The sequence below is a fragment of the Lupinus angustifolius genome, chromosome LG16, assembly GCF_001865875.1.
Source record: "Lupinus angustifolius cultivar Tanjil chromosome LG16, LupAngTanjil_v1.0, whole genome shotgun sequence".
In the NCBI taxonomy this organism is placed as follows: Eukaryota; Viridiplantae; Streptophyta; class Magnoliopsida; order Fabales; family Fabaceae; genus Lupinus; species Lupinus angustifolius.
The window spans coordinates 5,220,362-5,240,439 of NC_032024.1; the positions used below are offsets into that span (position 1 = coordinate 5,220,362).

A 20,078-nucleotide genomic window follows, 5' to 3' on the forward strand; every position below is an offset into this window, starting at 1 on the left:
GAAAATGAGAGTATTAATCTTTCAACAAATTGACACTGCTGTCAGGACGATTTTTTGAGAGAAGAAAACTCTAAAATAAAATAAACACTGAATAACGCTTTCAACACCTGACAAATCAAGAAAAAACATAATGTTAATTAATCACATTTTGATAAATAAGTAAGGAAATTAAGTATAATTAAAAAATGAACACTTACAACACGTCTTACCAAAGAATACAATTTTACCATGAAAGACTCGTCTTGTATGCATATGGTGACAAAAGTCTTCCAATAATTTTCATCAACGATATTTGCATATTTAGTTGGAGGTTTTAGGTTGACATTGCCATCAACATCTCTGAGTAAATTTCTGGCATCAGTTCGGAATTGTCAGAGAACCTTGCCAGTCAATTTAAGGATATAATCCTTATGCTCCTCACTAACATCAAAAGTTGACTGAAATAAAAACTTATATACATTATATATTGCATGAAAACACATGCATATACGTACATTACATGAAAACCTAAAACATATACGTACATTACATGAAAACGTAACACATATACGCACATTACATGAAAACACAAAAACTGAAAAATAAACTTACTGATATTTCATTCCAAATAAGCTCATTCGTGGTATTTCCTACATCACTCCATTTCTTGAATGTTAGCTTCAGATTCTGCCTAACAACAACACCAATGTAGCTTACCAATGTGTTACCACCCTTCGAGTTTAATGGTTGGCCTTTAGAGTTCCATTGAACTTTTATCTTCACATCTTGCTTCTTGACCGAATGACATTCTTCATGGAAGTCATTCCACGTGGAGGTCGTTTTTGAGAAACGATTTGTTTGTCTTGTGGAGTCGGTGTAGCTTCGTCATCACTGTGTGAACCATGATCGCCACTTTGGGAAGCCATTGATGAAGTTTTTTGAGGTTTGTGAGGGTTTGCTATGAGTATGAGGGTTTGCTGAGAGTATGATGATTTCTTTTCGATTAAGTTTGAGAGCATAGAGGGAATGATTCATGTTTTAGATATTTAAATTGTATTACCAATTTAACAACGCATATTAACAGTAGTGTTGTTGAATAGACATCTTCAACAACGTATACTAACAGTAGCTTGTTGTATTTACATCTTCAACAATGCATGTTAAGAATTGCGTTGTTGTTGTGTATCCAACTGTTTACTACTTATTTTCATTTACACATCTTCAACAATGCATGTTAAAGTAGCGTTGTTGTATTGACATCTTCAACAGTGCATATTGAGGTTTGCGTTGTTGTTGTGTATCCGGCTGTTTACTATTTATTTTCAATAACACATCTTCAACAACGCTATATTAATTATGTGATGTTAAACTGAACTTATTTTCCAATTTAACAATGTGATCGTAGTTATGCGCTGTTAAATTAACATTTTACGTAACTGAAAAATATTTATACAACATGAATTAAAGTTATTTAAGATGAAGTTGTCATGAAGTAGATTACTATATAATTGTGCTTACTAATGCGAAACTAGAAAAATATTAAACATTACATTTTGTTAATTTGTTTTTGTATCTATTAATTATTGTTAATTTGTTTATTGTGTTTAATTTATTAATAATGAACAACAAAAGTATTAAAGAAAATAACCATCCAAATAATTAACAAAAAATAGAAATTAACATCCAAAATAATTGTTTTATTATTCATTCAGATAAGCAAAATACATTATAATGAACTAAATGATTTGTACATGTGAATATAATGAAGTAAATGATTTGGCAGATCAAGAATAAAATGAAAATGATTTCAGTGAAGAAAATAATTTTTTCCTCGACTCTTCTCTACAAAACTTCATCTCACGCAATCTTGTATAACAGTCACTTCCCTTCTGAAATCTATGACCATTTTGAAAAATGAAAGAGCTGAATGAATTAAATTCAATACTTTACAAATTAATATGAGTCATTTTTTCTTCGACTCCTCTACACAAATCTTGTATAACAGTTCATTGATTTCCTTTTAAAATATGGGTCATTTTGTTAGGAAGAAAATCAATGAACTTAATGAATTGCAGATGAAGAAAAATAATTCATTGATCATTTTCCTTTTATTTCCTTTCAATTGAAAGAGATCAAACAATTAAATGAAAGAAATCAATGAACTAAATATTCATCTCATGTAAATCTTGTATGACAGTCATCTTCCTTATGAAATCTGGGTCCTTTTGCAAAATCAAAAGTTGTTAAAGACCTCATTGACATGACTCTGAAACGGAAACACAATTTTTTCATCGAATTCTCTATACAAATTTGGTCCTTTTTTCTCTTTTTCACTCTCTACAGTATTGCTCTTTTTTTTACAACTTTGTGTTTTCTTCCTCCTAACTTCATGAACATACTCTTATAGAAACACATACTCTTACTGATAAAATAGAACATTGAGTGAACCACAATATTTATAGATGGTGAACCACAATATTTATAGATGAGTAAACCATAATATCATTAATATTTCAATAAACGAAGAGACACATAATGTACCACTCAACCATTAATATTTCAACAACCAAGAAACGTATAACTACTCAACCATTAATATTTCAACAAACAAAGAGACGCATATAACTGTCACCATTAATATCTTGGACGTTTAAAAAGTCATAAAAAATCAACAACGCATAATTAAGCAAGTGCGGTTACTATGTCATCTTCAACAATGTTTCCTTAATTATGCGTTGTTGCATATATTATCATCAACAACATTTCCTATTAAATGCGCTGTTAAATATAAATCATTCTAGCCAGCGCTAACGTTAGTGATGTTCAACAGCGTTTCGTCAAAAATGCGTTGTTGAAGTTACACAAATTGACAATGCATGTTTTATTATGCGTTGTTGATGTTCTTCCACCTCATTTTTAACAACGTCATTCAAAATTGCGCTATTGAACGACCGATATTACGATATTTGGCGTAGTACAGATTTGTTTTTGGATAATGCAATATTTGGTTGATATAATATATATATATATTGGTTCTTAAATAAAAGAAATGCAACTTAATAATGGAAAATGTATTAAGTGTATATAAATCTTTATACCAACAATCTATAATATTACACTCTATTTATAATAACAAAATTTTATGTGAATGTTTGGGGTCTTGATTTGATGTTTTACTGATAAATTAGAAAAAAGTCTGTGTATGGTATAAATGTGATTATTAATTGTAAGATTATAATATGGTATATTATAAAGTTAAAAGTAAAATACTCCATCAATTTTGAACATGATATATTTTTTCTTCCTTTTCATGGTTTGTACAGTTTTTACATAGGCTTCAAATATATTTGATATATTAATAATGTGTTAATATAGTAATGTAAGACCCAACTGGATCTTCATAGTTGATGTTTAATTCTTGGGAACGACATTTGTTGGAAGAAGTAATCATGAACCTTGAAAGATATTAGTTCCTTACCAAAAAAATAAGAGAATATCATTTATGCTACCAAAAAAATATATTGACATCAGTATTGTTAAAACCATACCGGTTATCAAACCGGTTAAGGTACTGGTATAATGGTACAGTGGTTCAACCGGTGGTTCAATAACTAAACCGCATGTCGGTTCAAAGTCTAAATTACAAAACATATATCAATCCAAAAGTATCAATTAACAACTGCAAAATATAAATAAATGACACAAGTTCACAACTCACTCTACAAAACAAATAAATTTGGAGTTTTAACATTAATACCAATGAGTCAAAGTTGTCTCATATCGAGATTATATTTTTGTACCAAATCCTATATTCAGACAGTACTCAAATATCATTGAGATTACGCACGAATGTTAGGAACCAAAATATGTAATTTAAGTATGCATTGAAACGCCTTGAAGTGTTAAGAATGATCGAAAAGACGGGTCACCTTGCAATGAGTTTTTACATTTTTTATTTTTTTTAAAAAAATATGTGTATAAACTGGTCGGTTTAGTCAAATACCGGTCGGTTCATCGGTTTTAACCGATTTTTGATCAATTTTGACCGATTTTGATACTTGGCCGGTTCAATATCTGTATCGTACCAGCTAGAAGTTTGGTTCGCCGATTTTCTGGTCGAACCGGCTGGTTTGATACGGTTTTTACATCATTACTTGATATACATTATAAATAGATACGTGCCTTCTCCTAGGCCTCAAATTGATGTTTTGTATCATTGTACTGTGTTGTTACCTTTCACTTTATGATGACACACGTGTTGCTGTCAACTTGGGAGGACTTCAATCGAACATCAAGGAAGTTTTATATCTAGATGACACTAGTCATAGTTATAACGTGGCTTATGGAAATGCTGCCGACAGAAATGGAGGGAATGAATGCACTAGGGTACCCCACACCAATGGGATAAGAATAGGACTTAATTAGATACTATATATAAATCCTCTATATGTTCATATTCTAATAATATAGAATATAAAATATTTCTATTTGAGTGCGACTTATGCTATGCTTAACTTTACTACAATTCAAAACAATTCTTTACTTTCTTCCGTTTCTAATGGGGTAAGTTGCCTAAGGGTAATAGGAAGTGAAGCATGTGAATGACAAAAATACTTTAAATAACGATATCAGTATGTAAAAAGACATGTCATATCTACCGGTACACATTGTATGATATTAAGTATTCAATTTTTATATATTTTGTTTGGAAAATTAGAATGTATGTTTGTGTAAGGTGAATTTTATATTACAATTTTTTTTTGTATTCATAGTAATATTCAATTTAAGGGGAGAGATATGGTTAATATAATGTTAATGGTTATCTATGATTTATATATTTTTTTGCAAAATTATATAATGTTAGGGACAAAACATGAAAATAGAAATTACATCGTAATAACAATTACATCATGTTTTGACTTTATATATAATATATTTGATTATGTGAGAACCTAAGTATTCATAAAATTACTTTTAATAAATATTTGTGTATTATAGTTTTTTATAATAAATTTTATCATCTCATAAATAATGAATATTTTTAATAATATAATTTATCATATAATTAAGGATTATGTTATTAGGTAACTTATTTCCGGTGTAATAATTATTTTTATGAATTGATTATTAGGAAATATTTAAACAAATAATTAAACCTCAATTACTATGCTAATGGACACGGGTAAGATCTCCTCACATACTCCAAGTTGCCATCCCTATACATGATGGGACAATGGAACGTGGGACATAGAGAAATATGAATGATATTTTAGGTGAAAATGAGAGGCTTAAGACTTTTTAATAGTAAAACATGGTAGGGCAGAGACTAGGAATAGGGTCCCAAAATGTTGGTTGAGTCACTAAATGTATTGTAATCAACCTAACACGCAGTAAACACGGGTGAGACGCTGAAAGGATAAAGAGGAAAGAATATAATACCTTTTTTCATGATATTGATAGGCCAAAAATATCTATGATTTTTTAGCAACTCAGCTATATGTTTTGATATTTTATTTTACAAGTGTAAGGTGGTGTATAGTACTGTATAGTCTATAGTGACTATGGACAACTACTATAGATATAGATTTGTATAATTGTATGCAATGAGTTTATGGGCCGCTAATTAACAATTTTGTTATAGTGATTTTATTAGAAGATTGTCAGAATACTTGGTAGTAATCGTCACATTATTATCAATGAGATGATCTTTGAAAGAAGAAGAGAGACATGTTATATACTACGCTCAATTAAGAGTGAAACAAATCTTATGAAATAGAGTTGGACATTAAACTGAAAGATATCTTATAATATGTTTAATCAGTTTAAACGGTTAAACTTTTTGGTGAGATTGGATGATTTCATATATAATTAATAATTTTTATCTTTAAATATATATTTGTATATAAATGTAAAATTTTATATAATTAATAATTATGTATAATTATATTAAAATAACATCTCTCTATCTTTTTGAATCAGAGTAAAACAAAACATTAAAGTAGTGATATTTTTTTTTTAAAATTTTAAGTGAATCATTTGATTCACTTCCTGAGTTATTTCAGTTTAATTAGATTTAACACGGTTGGACTAAAATTTCTCCAGTTCAAAGCCATCCAACCACTCATTCGACTTTTCAAATCTAGTTAACGACCGGACTAGTCGAACCGCCCGGTCCGGTTCTCACAACACTATGAAACTATTATTCAAGCTACCTAGAAACCAATCATATTTTCTTTTTATTTTACACAATTATAATTGAGAATTGTGAATTAGTGTCAAAGTACAAAAGATTATTTTCAATACATGTAGAAGGTCTTGGAGCCATGTGATCTAGTAAAACTATAGAAGCATTAAAAGTCATCTAAGTTTGAACATTGAGAGAAGCTATTGATATGTTAGTATGAAACTATAAGCATTAAGAATTTGATGAAGCTACTAGAAGCATGTATACCCACATAGTTTTTGTAAAGTCACGATATAGATTAGTATGAAACTATGATAAACAGACTAGCTAGGATAATTAACTTGTGTGAGCAAATGTGGAATACTTATAGATTGTGAGTGAGTATAGTACTTGTGCAAGTAAGGCTTGTAATAGAAAGTGTATGGGTGAGATGAGTTAAATAAGATGAGTGGGTCTAGGTGTGGAGCACCATATGCATCAAATATTTGTCACTAGCTCCAATAACATTTTCTACAAATTAGTAATAAAATAATCAATAAACAACTTATATAAACCATCAAAATTTAGAAAGTGCTTACTGAAGGACATGTTGTTTAATGTGAAATTGTTAAAATTATCGATCTCTTTTGGTATAGTTTAGACATCGTTTCATGTAATAAACACAATCTATAGTTTGTTTAGACTATGCTTACTAAATGAATCATGTTTTTATATAACCTAGACATCACCTACAATAGGGAGCATTGTCTATACTTCTATTTAGACACTCCATACTCAAGAACACTCTCTTTCTCCTAGCATTTACAAAATGCTTCATAATGAAAGCATTGTTAGTATAAATTTGACAACGCTTGCTCATGAAAGTGATGTTTATACTTTATAATTATGTAATAGACAACACTTCTTTAAAAGCAAATGCCATGTACATCTTAGTTAGTTCAACACTTCTAACTATCAAGATAATAGCATAAGATAATAATACTCTTACATAGGAAAATCTCAAAAAATATTATCTTGAATCATAGTCTCCTAGAAAAATAGAGTGTTATTAGTTCAACTACACTAATAATAAAATCTCAAAATACTTTTTATGCATGCCCAGAAGTTTCCTTTACACAATAATAGAATAAATAAAACAGAAAGTTATAATAATTAGTTTTTTTATTTAAAAAATAAGGTTATTATTATATCAGAAACTCTATAAAAATAGTTTTAACTTTGTGTTATTTATATGTAGTCATTATAATTTACTTTTCTTTCCAATTATCCATTAAATTTTAAGTGTTAACGAATTTGATATATGTATAAAGATAATATGGAATTAATAGCAATGTAAAAAGTATATCATATATATTTTGTTTTAATCCATCTCTTAAATTATTATGATTTAATTTTACTTTAGATATTAATATTATTAAATTAATGATTTTTAGCTTTGAAATTTATTAATTATATTTTTTGGATCATTTTTTATTTTAATAACTACTTTTTTGAATATCAATATTAACTAACTTTCAGTATTATTATTACTAGTGTACAGACACTTCGTGTCTACCAACGAATATTGTGTGATACTACATATTCAATTTTTATATATTTTATTTTTTGAATTAAAATATATTTGTTGTGTTCGGTGTACTTTATATTATATTTTTTGTGTTTATGATAATGTTTAATTTAAGGTGAGATATGTAGTTAATTAATATATTGGTGTTAGTTGCTTATGATTATATAATTTTTTTGTAAAAATTAAATAATGTTAAGGGCAATGTAGGAAATGAAAATTACACCATAGTTATTTCAAGTTTTGGTTTTATATAGTATAAATATAGATGAGTACGATGACAATGATTTATATGTGGACCTATTATTTATTTAAAAAATATTTACACAAAGATCGATTCAATAAACTTATAAAATTTAAGAGAAAATTAGAAAAATAATAATAATTCCTATAACTTATTGCCCTATCCATTTTTCTCTTATATAATAAATAATAATATATAAGTAAATTTTGACACATGCTAGTTTGAACATATAATTCAAAAGTTCCTTCAGAGAAAAAATCGTGCTTAGTTTTGACGTAAATTAGGGTTTGTTGGTGGTGCGAAGATGATAGAGGTGGTGTTGAACGATCGATTGGGGAAGAAGGTTCGTGTGAAATGCAACGATGACGACACAATCGGTGATTTGAAGAAATTGGTGGCGGCTCAGACCGGAACTAGGGCTGATAAGATTCGTATTCAGAAATGGTACAATATCTATAAGGATCATATTACTCTCAAGGATTATGAGATTCATGATGGCATGGGTCTAGAACTCTACTACAATTAAATATTGGTTTGTGTTCTTTCTAATTACGGTATTTTATTTTATTTTAGGGTTTTATGAGTTTTAATGATTTGTGATTATGTGATTTATCATATTAGATGAACAATTGAAGTATAGATATGATAAATATATAATGAATGGCCACTGGAAATGTTTCCAATCTATCATGTAATTGTTGCATGCTGTTTTTTATTTTTTGATAAATAAAGTGGTGTTTTTTTTACATCATTATGATAAGGTCCTTGATTAAAGTTGTCGAGATTTGTTTGTTTTCGGGTGAAAAAACACTTAAATTTTCAAGCTTGATTTTGGACATTAAGGTTATTTGTGAATCTGAATCTGAATCAAGCATTCTTAATCTATGGAAGTTCCCCTGTTGTGGGATTTTGAAGCATTTTTAGGCATGTTAAAAGAGTTGGGGAAGGTTTGGTTGTTATTCTAAGATGACTTGGAAATTTTGTAGGATTGTTCTTGCTGTCTGTTGTATTATGATTTGGATTAGGTTGATATATATGATTTGAAACGGATTTTAGACCAGTGAATCTGACGGTCATGTATGGAATACCGAATGAAACTTGCTTAGGCCATTGGGTACACACAATGAAAATCTAATATTAATAATAGTAAAAGAAAAGGGCGGCAATGCAAGGGGCCTCTGACCTAATGGGGTTTAGGAAGAGTAGATGTATGTGGTTTTATTCTTGCAAGTTGTTTCCTAGATTTGAACTCATGGCTTATAGGTTACTACTCGCTAGGGCTCACCCTCTATCCAGTATGGATGTAATAATTTAATGTTAAAGGGACAACAAAACCCTTACTACAGCTATCTTAAAATTTTGGTACATTGATTCGTTTGTGTCCAATTATGCAAGTTTCACTCTGAAGTAACACACCTGATATTTAATTTATTAATTTTAAAAATTTAAATTCTGATTACACTGCATATAGTTGTATTGTGGTTGCTGGAACACTACATTTGGTTACATCCTTCCATTTGTAATTCATGACACTAATCTTCATTTTTCCCCTTCTTTTCAGGTGCCTTTGGTTTGTAAGATACTCCAATCCATGTTTCAAATTGATAAAAGCATCAATGTATTTTGATTTGCAAAAGACCCCTTGATTGTAATAATGTACATCCCTGGATGATGTTGGTCTTAATCTACTGTTGAATCATCAAATACTTCATTACTATCTATACACATATTTGACTTGTTCCTAGTTTCATATACTATTTCTTATGGACCCAGACTTGTTCAATATGGTGGATGATGCATATGATATTGTCATTTGCTTTCAAATTATTTGATCACATGCAATTGATTTTGGCAACTTAGTGATTGGATGTTGAAACTCCATTGTAAGTAAGTTTAGGAGTTCTTACATCTAAAATTAGCACCAATTAGTGTTGGGAAAAGGGTTGGTGTGGCTGAAGACATACATTAACATATGCAAAATTTCAAAGTAGATGAAATGCTAAGTGATTTATGATATAGATTTAGTAATAAGAAAGAAACATGTTAATTACACTGCTGAGTAGTTAGGGAAAACCTCAGAAGATTAAATGTAGAAAGATGAAACTACCAAGAGTTGTGGATTATATTGTTTGCTGTATATATCTATTGATCAAGTTGTGAATAGATAATCGAATCTTGTTCTGCTGGTACAAGACTCAATGGAGTATTGCAAAAATGGCTTTCGCCCTCTAATATAAAAATGACAATTTAATAATTTTTTAATGGTTTACGATTTTACTATTTTGTCATAATATCTTTTGATTTTATATAACATTCTTGTTGGGTTCTTTTCTAGTTATCAGATACTGGGTTTTACATTAGAAATTGATTATTCTTGGTAACTTTTATTTTCTCTCCCTCTCATTTCTTCTCTTATTTCCATATTTTTTCATCTCCATCTTTTATAATCTTAACATCGTTACATTGCTCTACATTTCAATGAAGATGACGAATAGGAAGGGTTTTGTGATGATAGTTTAGTATATTCCTATAAAAATCTAATGTTATTATGACGAAATGGTGAAATTGACAAAAAAAAATAATATAAAGGATCGAGTTGATACATTTTTTTGTTTGTTGACTAATTTTTTTTTCGGTACATCTAAAGTAAAAAAAACCACAAAACTAAAGTATAGGGTCAGTATTTTAGTTCGATATTTATGTGTCTTACAATTTAAATGTGGGAAAGAATAGAAAGACATCAAAATAAAGAAAAGAAATAAGTGATGAAATAAATTTACTAGTCGAAGTTTAATAAGAAAGCTAGCAAACTTTTTAAGTCAAAGTTAAATAAAAATGATAGTTCAAAACAAATAAAAGTAATTTATTATTTATAAAGAGAATTTAATTATTTAAAAAAATCTGATGAAAATGGTGAAGATTACATCTTCTTTTTCTCACTCCTCATTATTTTAACTTGAGTTATAGATAAAAGTAATTGAAAATAAAAAATAACATGAACCAAATTAAAAATAATTATATAAACACATAAACAATGAACAGAAGGAGAGAAAAGTGATAAGGGGGTGGCTATTGTAAGTGCCTCCACTCACCAGAACTTGTTCTTTTCAATTCATCTTCATCCTTCCAAAGTTCCATGTTCTAATCCTAAACCGATTACCCAATTCAAACTCTTTATCTCTCTTCTTGCACCATATTCTCCACCATAAACGACACCGTTTTCGTTCACTTTTGAATATTTTTTGCACTTCCTAACCGGTGTAGTAGTTGGGCCATCCCCACTTCTTCAAAAACCCATTTTCCTATTCCGTTTTTGTCCAATACGGCACCGTTTTTGGCGACACCTTAATAACCTTATGGCTTCTATTCCAGCTACATTGTCCTTCAATGGCTTCCAGGTTTCCTTTTTTTTTCTTCTTAATTTTTCTTTTTTCTTAGAAGGGTGCTCAAAGTTCAATTTTTTAGCTTCTGGGTTGCTTTACTTTTCTTTTATGCAGTTAACACTTCATCCGATTTTAGGTTGTTCGCCTTGTGACCTGACATAATGTTTAAATCCGGAAAACAAGCTCTTCGCTACCCTACCCACACCATAGTGGATGGGGCCCTTTTATTTATAATTTAGAAAAAAATAATTTTCACTAAAATTCTTGAAGTATGTTATGTGTTAAGTAGATTGATTAATTCTCTAGTGGTTAAGACATATTGTGAAAATTCAGTTACTTTAGTCATGGCTAAAACAATGATTGTCAAAGTGAAATAGTGAGAATATCCACATAGTATTTATGAGGTATTTAGAAATGATTGCATAGTGCCTATTTGAGATTATGAGAATAGCTCATGTCATTCCTACAAGCTCTTTTTTAGGGTGTTTGGAAGATGTTATAGGGAGTTTATTTGGGCTTATGACAATATTTTATTTCAATGAGCTTATTAGAAAAGCTTATGAAAATAGCTTATCAACTTTCTATAAGCTGTTTTTAGCTTTTTTCAGAAAAAGGGTTATTAAGTAGGTGCTTAATTAAGCTGTTTATCCAAATGTGTCCTATCCATAAAGAAAACGTTTTAATATGTTTTTCTCCTATTTTTGTTTAATGTAATTTACCTCACTTCATTATGCTTTTCTTTTATGTAATGAAACGTTGAGCTAATTCATAGTATACAACTGTATGAAACCCTATAGACATCATCATACCTGGTGGGTTCTTTTCCGGCTGGGATTTTGCAAGTTCGAGTTAGTTTCAACAATACAAGAAAGAGGTTTCCTTCACATACTTGCATTAAGTGTGAAAAGAAAGATGAAGAAGAGCATATTGAGCACATAACTTATGAACGTCCGCCCTACTACAGTTACATGGACTCCACCTCTGGCCAGCTTGAGCCGGCCTCCGGTGCTCGAGCAAGTATTCCAGACCAAGAATATTGGCCCGAAGGAACTGCAAGCCAAGTAAGGGCTGCAAACGCACCTGAACCCACTGGTGAATCATCAGGGTCTCCATCTTATGGTAGCAAGCCTGGAAGTAGGAGGAGGCATTACAAAGCTTCCGTTGCTTCTTCCTCTGAGGCCGATGGAGAATCAACTGATCCTGAGCTGTCTGAGGCTTCTGTTGAATCAACAGAAGATTCACAAGATGGCTCGTCTGACTTTGTTGTTTATCAGTCTGAACCTGAGAAAGTAGAAGAATCTGAATACGAGTTCAACAAGAAATATGGACTTCCTCATCCATTTATTGATCCAAAAGTTAAAAAGCCAATAGAGGGCATACTCCCACGTGAAGAACAATGGTGGAATTGGAGAAAGCCAGAAGACGAACAATGGTCCAGGTGGCAAAGGAGGAAACCAGATGTTGAAACGGTTAGTTTCCATGAAAGTGGCTATGAAAAAAGATTTTCGAATTGTAACTGGTTTGTTTGCAGTCATTTGTTTTGTCTTTATATCTATGAAATATGAATCAGTTCACCCGTATAGATTTATGAATTAATGGGTCATGTAGTCAATTCCTGTTTTCATAGGCTTCAAGTGTTGGGCTTAGAATCATTTTCATGTAGCAAGATGCTTAGAATCAGATGATCCCAATCCCCATGATAGACAATGTTACTTGTTAGATATCCTCCACAATTATGTTCATCAGACCTTAAAAGTCAGTCAGATACATTGAAATCATAAATTCTGATTTTGATAACGAGCTTTTATATCTTGTCTTGACTGGAATCTTCACTTCTGTGTCATTTTTCAGGTTTTCTTGAAAGCCATGGCAGAAACCGGGCAAATAAAGCTTTATGGTGAAGAACCAACGTTAACAGAAACTTCTCTTTACCGAGCAAGACGCCATCTTTTTAAGGAAGAAAGGTATTGCTGATTATTATGCTAACAACTTAGTTCTGATAAACCAAGAAAAGTGGTCTGTTTTGTAGTGCATCAAGGTTAAACAATAGTTGCTTGAAAAATGAGAAAATACTGAAAGGACTAAGCTGATGCATCACGATTTCTGTTATATTCTAAGGAGACTACTCAACATAATTCACATCTTGAATCAAGGGGAATAACCTATTAAAATTTTCACTCCACAGACCAAACTTGTGTTGCTCCAAATTTATTTAGGCTTTACCATTGATGTATTTTATGATAAACTGACTTTTCTATTATGGTATGAATCTACATTTTCCTACATAAATAGTTTTATGGGAGATCCTTACATTACCATATATTTATAATGTTTGCTTTTCAAACTTTGGAAACTGTTGATTATAAAAGCTTCCCCATAGTATTTTGCCATCTGTAATTGAGGCTGTGAAAATATCTCCTTATTTTTGCAGGCTTCAAGCTGAAGAAGATAGACATGAAAATGTTGGTTCAATTGCATACTATTCAGAATGGGTTAAAGCATGGAAGAGGGACACATCTCTCGAAGCTATTGAGAAGCATTTTGAAGAGACCGGTGAAACTGAGAACGATCAACTGATTGAAATGTTTAGCCACCAAACGGACCGAGAGTTTCGCATAATGATGGGGACTGATGTTCGTATCCAAAGGGACCCTTTAGCAATGCGAATGAGGGAGGATCTGATAAAGCAAAGTATTGACTTTAAAATTTTAATCTTTGTTTGTGTTGTCTTATCTTTGTTTGTTAGTCCTTTTTATCATCTGATTATTACTCTTATTAGACAAGATATGATTAGAAATGAATGCATCATTGATAAAGTTGGAGTAACCTTATTGTATAAAGGATTGTAGAATCGCATCTTAGGTGGTTTGGACATGTGTGGAGGAGACCGGTAGAAGCCCATGTAATGTAAGGAGAGTAGATAAATGGAGGCTAGTCCAATTCTCAGAGGAGGAGGGAGACTAAGAAAAATCATAGGCAAAATGGTAAAAAAGACTTAGAGACCAATGCTTTGTTAATGAACATGATTTATGATAGAGCATTATGACATTGTTCGATCCATGTAGTCGACCCCACCTAATGAGAAAAAGGCTTGGTTGTTGTTGTGTTTTATCTTTTAAAGATTATTCAACTTTATTTAGAATTGTTTGTCAAACAACCACTTGATTTAAAAGTTTAAGCTGTTAAAGGAGGGCACACAAATAAGTTTTGTATCCCTAGGACATCCCTAGACACATCTAAGTCCATTGGTTATGAATCTCAAACACATGGCTTAGCTGGGAATCAACACTACTTTGTGCAAATATTTAATTATTTTTCTTGGGAAACAATTTACCATTTAACTTTAAGACCTGCAATTTTATATGGGGGTATGAGATCAAATGTTGGACAATAGAATGTTAATAAGAGAATATAGTAAATGAAAAAAGATGAGAATGTTGTGTTGGATGAGTGCAACACCAAATAAGATAGAATTAAGAATGATTGCATTAGAGATAAAGTTTGGATAACTCCTAAAGTAGAAAAGATGGAATGATCTCTCCTTGAGTGGTTTGTGCAACTGTAGAGGAGACTAGTAGAAGTGTCTCGTTTAGAAGAGTAGATCAAATTTAGGTTAATCTAATTTCTTGAGACAGAGGGAAACCAAGAAAAACATTGAAGAATCAATTATGAAAGATCTAGAGAACAATGTTTTGTCAATGAACATGATTTATGATAAAACATTATGATGTCATTCGATTCATGAGCGGACCCCACCTATTAGGACTAAGGTTTGGTTTTTGTTGAAATAATTTTGCTCTGTATGTGTAAGTATCGTTGACTTATCGTGCTCCCATTAAGACTCTGTTATAACTGTATTTAGAGAAGGAAAGGAAAAATAATTGAAAATATATGTTAGAAATGGTAATGATTATTGGATTTAGTTTTTATGATATCCTCATATGAATAATTGTTTATATCAACATCTGTTCTTGTGTTTACGTACTTCTTTGTAAATCAAATTTGTAATAATTAACTAGCAGAAATCTTCCACTTCTTACATTTTACTGTCCTGGAAACTTCTGATATCTATTATTTCCTGATACTTCATTAAATACCACTGCTTCTGAAATACTTTGCTCGATCTGTAGTCTACGTATATTTAATCCGAAATGGTAGTTGAAAATATTATCTTCTTTCTTGCAGTATGGGGTGGAGACCCAGTTTATCCAACTGTGAACTATATTCAAGATCCAGATGAAGTGATTGACTATAGGGGGCCGGATTTTCATGAACCAACGCCAAATATGCTGGCCTATCTTATGGAGGTAATTTGCTCTCAGCCCATCTTCATTTTCTGTCCAATTTTGATTCCTGAAAATTTTGAATATTGCTTTATATCTTGGAGCTGTTCAGTTTCCATATTATACACTTCATATGGTCATCGACCATTATTTTTATCCACAATCTAACTCCTAAGATATCTTATATGACTTTTTTTCATGCTAACTTAAGGTGAAAGGCTTTTATCCACACAAAGGGTGGAAGACAATTCTTCTTGTTGGTCTATAAGATACAAAAGCTGTTTATTCTATGTATTTCTAATCGTTTAACAATAGCTGTTACTTGTGGCTTGTTTAAGGATAACCCCCTCAGCACATGACATGCTTTTATAATTTTGTTATTTTGCATTTATCTTTGATGTAGTTACAGTGGCTAACTCTTTTCCTCAAATATAAGATATTCGTTTTATCTTTTTCTCTCTTCACTTTCTCCTGATTGTTGATAATTTCAACTTTCAGACATAATGGTAAGTTCAAGTTCTTAGTGACTACTGTGATTATTTATTTATGTTACACTTACCGATTTTTTTCTTCCTTCATATGATCAGCATGGAAAAATCATTTCAAGGGAGGAAATTGGCAAGATTCTGGCAAAAGAGAAAAATCAACAAGTTGAGGTAAGGAACTAATAACTATGAACTTTATAATACTAATAGTGTAAAACACAGGTTGAGTGGATTGCTTTTGAAACAGATCGATTCCGTATAGACAATTGCTATCTTGAAGAGCCTTACTGTTTAGTTTTATATGTTTTGGCCTTAAGTTGGCCGTTTGAAAGTAAAATACATAAATTGCATTGTTCAGGTTTCAAGTATTAATTTACCACACGTTCTGTTGGACGAGTTCTGTTGTCATATAAGGGTGTCAATTGGAAGGCTTTGATGTTTTTCCAGAAAGTCTCATTTGTCTTAGTAGTTTGGCAATTTTTTAAGTCCGGGTATTCCAGAAACACATTTCTTTCTATAAAAAAGAATACCGTATTTAATGAATTAATTTATGTTAACCATCAGTTGCCATAGGTGGAACTTCTGGTTTCCTTTCCTCCATAGATGAGGCAAAGATATAAGCAGAGTAATTTTTCTCTTTATCATATCAACTGTTTATTTGTTCCTTAGTATCTTATTCGTGGCCGAATTATGATTTATGAGCTTATTTGACCATATCAAAACTTGTAGTGCGGATTTATGAATTCATTTAGAACAGGATACTTGTGGAATTACTAGTATGATACTTTCACTGTTTGTTTTTTACCCGAACTTCATACTTTACCAAGTCTCTATAAGACTTCACATGATTAAGCTCTTATAAATCTTCCTTTCTGTTTTTGCATCATCCTCCTGCCTTCAAATACTACCCATCATCTATTATTATAGGATATAGGTTCATACCTTTTATTTGCAATATGACAGGTTCCAGATATCGATGAAGCTATGGCCAAAGCCGTTGACATTGGTGAAAATGATGTAAGTTTCAGTTCCCCATTTTTATATGATTTCATTTACTATTGTAAATGGTGAACAAAGCACCCTTGGCATGAATGGCTAGTTGTAAATAACATTTCCTCACTTTATATATAGGATGAAGAGGACAGTGATGTTGATGTTGATGAAGAAGGAGAAGGAGAGGGGGAGGGAGAGGAAGAGGAAGAGGGAGACAAAGAGGAAGAGAAGATTACTCGTAATTGGAGCGTCTTGAAAACTAATCCCCAGCTTCGCAAGTCAAAGGTATTCTTATAAATTAGATACTTTCTGGTAGTTTTGTCCCAACTGATATCACCTGTTTTATCTGTTTAGTATACCTCCAATCTAGCCGGCTTGACCACCGTTATCTTCTTAAAAAAAGTAGCTATAGGTAGACAAAAGACATTCTAATATCTCCTATTCAAAAAGGCGGCCCAATGTGAAGAGTTGATGTACATAACCTTAATTACAAAAGCAGAGATGTTGTTTCGAGAATTTGATCCATTGATCTCCAGGTTACAAAGCAGTGACAACCTTACCATTGTGGCAGGCCTCACCCTCTTTTTGATATCTCGAATCGGGAATATAAAACCAGACCTCAAGATTTTGAATAGTTTGTTATGTTTCAAATGTTTCCTACTTCACAGTTAACAATGTTCAATCGACTAAACACCCCTTCCTCTCTTTGTACATGCAGAAGAAACCAAAGAAGAAGGATGCTGCTCTGTCTCTGGACGAGGCTGTCGATGACGCTGAGAACTTGACTGATTTTCTAATGGACTTTGAAGAAGAATGACATTCCTCCTTATGAAGTTTTCCATGCCAAGTAGTTATTGCAGTGGTAGAAGTGTACATCATGCTGTAGACAAATGATAAGAGGTTTGTGTTTTCAGTATTGATTGTCAATTTCTAGAAAATTTGAGCTAGAGTTAACTTCCCATTTGAACTATCTATTGAAAGCTCTTTTAAGTACTGTTTACAACCCAAGTTTACACATGCTATTTTGATGTCTTCAAACGGAACAGCACATTCTATAAGCAAATGAATTAACTAGGAGAGTGACCTTTTTAGTATCATTATTAGAATGTAATTTTAAGAGGGTGAACCTTGACGTAACTGTAAGGTTGTTTGTTTGTCTCGTGATTTGGAAGTAGTAGGTACAAATTTGCGCTTATGATGGTAAGACTACGTATATCTACCTTCTTTAGACCCTATATGGTGGATTCTCGTGTATCGGGCTGCCTGTTTATTAAATTCTAATTTTGGTACAAACTAGAATCTGATCTATTGTAATGCATATTTTATTTCTCAAATAGTTAAGTAATGATTAGATTATGGCTCAAGACATGTGTAAAAATTGAGCTATATCTAAACTCTTCTTTTGAGACCTTAAGGTATTCAGAGACATATTTGGTCTGCTTAATATTGCTTGTAAAATTAGTTTTTGTTCCACTTAATATTGATCGAATCATATTTGTGTGGATAAGATTGGATACATGGTAACAGTGTAAGCAATCAGGTTTAGAATTTGTTTTTAATTATGACAAGGTTTAGAACACTTAGAAAAAGGAGCTTGATACATTGAAGTTTAGAGAAAAAATGTATGGACTGACAATAAGTTTTATATATTGTCACAATACCATCCAACATTCATGTTTTATTATAATTGGTTCTTTAAAAGGGTAATAATGATAGATGATGAATTAATTATGTATAGATTTTTACAATGATAGTACATAGATATTACACTCTTTTCAATTATCTACTAACTAAACATTATATTTCCTTTTCTGGGTGGGTCACTTTTGAGTTGGCCACGGCCACCTTTGTGGACCAAATGATGACAAGAAAAATAACTCAGCACATGGGCTACCTTTCATTTGGGTCAATAGCCTAAATTATGCAACAACCAAAATGTAGCTATACTTTTTTTCCTACATAGAAGAACAAATATGAGTCACCCCCTAAAATAAAAGAAAGAGAAGTACCAAATTTCCTTAAATTGAAGAATTGAATCTTGATTCCTCACTCCAATTGTTAGGTATTGGGTGCATTCTCAAATTGAAGTCACATCACATGAGAATTCACCTAGCAGGGAAAGCAGTTCTCTAGAATTTGTCATCTGTAAAGATTATATTGTTTTTTTGTTAGTAGTTTAATTGTTATGGACTATCAATGTATATAAGTTTTACATAAATATTAACTTAGATTTTGACAATGAAGTATTTGTATTACTTTCTTAGTTATTACAATAAAAGTTTTTTTCTCAATTATTAGTGGATATGGTTGTAAAACTTTTCAGGCTAATTATGCACATCACCTTAACCCTTTTCTTTTGTTATTGGGTAAGATATTGTGTGGTTTTTTTGGGTTAGATGTTTAGTTTGTCAAAGAAATTAAATTTTTTTTGAAAAGTTATGCCGTGTTTAGGTAGGTTTTTAATTTTTCAACTTTTTCTATAATATAATTTTCACTTTTTAAAAGGAATTCATTTCTTCTCTTAAATAAAAGAAAAGTACAACCAAACAGCTTTGAGTAAAAAAACAGACCGTTCGTTATAAAATATAAACAGTAACCCTTTTTTAATTCACCGAAATTAATATTTAGAGATATGACAACTATATTTTGTTGTTGTGGACCTCAAATACACCCGAACAATCGATTATTAATAAAAAGTGAATTTAATTTATATAAAGAAAGTCTAACTTTTTTGTTATAAAAACGACAGTTATCTAAATTATTGGTTTGCGACTATCTATTTAAACAATGTAGGACTACTTAAAAAAATATGTAGTTACATTTCTCAAAGAAGACAAATATAAAAAGAGTTTAAAATTTGTGCATTAATAATGTAAATTTTTTTACACTGTTAGCATATCATTTATCATTGATTTGTTTTACTTTTATTTGAGAATCAATGATGGTTAACAAACCAATGGTAA

At 31.0% G+C, this 20,078-nt stretch overlaps 1 protein-coding gene and 1 long non-coding RNA gene across 3 annotated transcripts; both read left to right on the forward strand.

The window, feature by feature from the left end:
• Positions 8,183–9,737, forward strand: LOC109328865. Its single transcript, XR_002105482.1, has 2 exons — positions 8,183–8,503; positions 9,533–9,737. It is a non-coding gene; the product is annotated as an uncharacterized LOC109328865 (long non-coding RNA).
• On the forward strand, positions 11,037–18,283 carry LOC109330124 (protein PLASTID TRANSCRIPTIONALLY ACTIVE 12). Of its 2 annotated transcripts, XM_019564163.1 has the most exons (10): positions 11,037–11,369; positions 12,152–12,823; positions 13,206–13,318; positions 13,786–14,045; positions 15,540–15,661; positions 16,225–16,293; positions 17,086–17,139; positions 17,254–17,400; positions 17,834–17,945; positions 18,121–18,283. In XM_019564163.1, exons 1-9 carry the CDS (start codon positions 11,328–11,330, stop codon positions 17,930–17,932), a joined length of 1,578 nt encoding a protein of 525 aa, XP_019419708.1. In that variant the 5' UTR covers positions 11,037–11,327; the 3' UTR covers positions 17,933–17,945; positions 18,121–18,283. The 2 variants fall into 2 exon arrangements, with proteins under 2 accessions (XP_019419708.1, XP_019419707.1); XM_019564162.1 differs by having other exon boundaries at positions 17,834–18,272.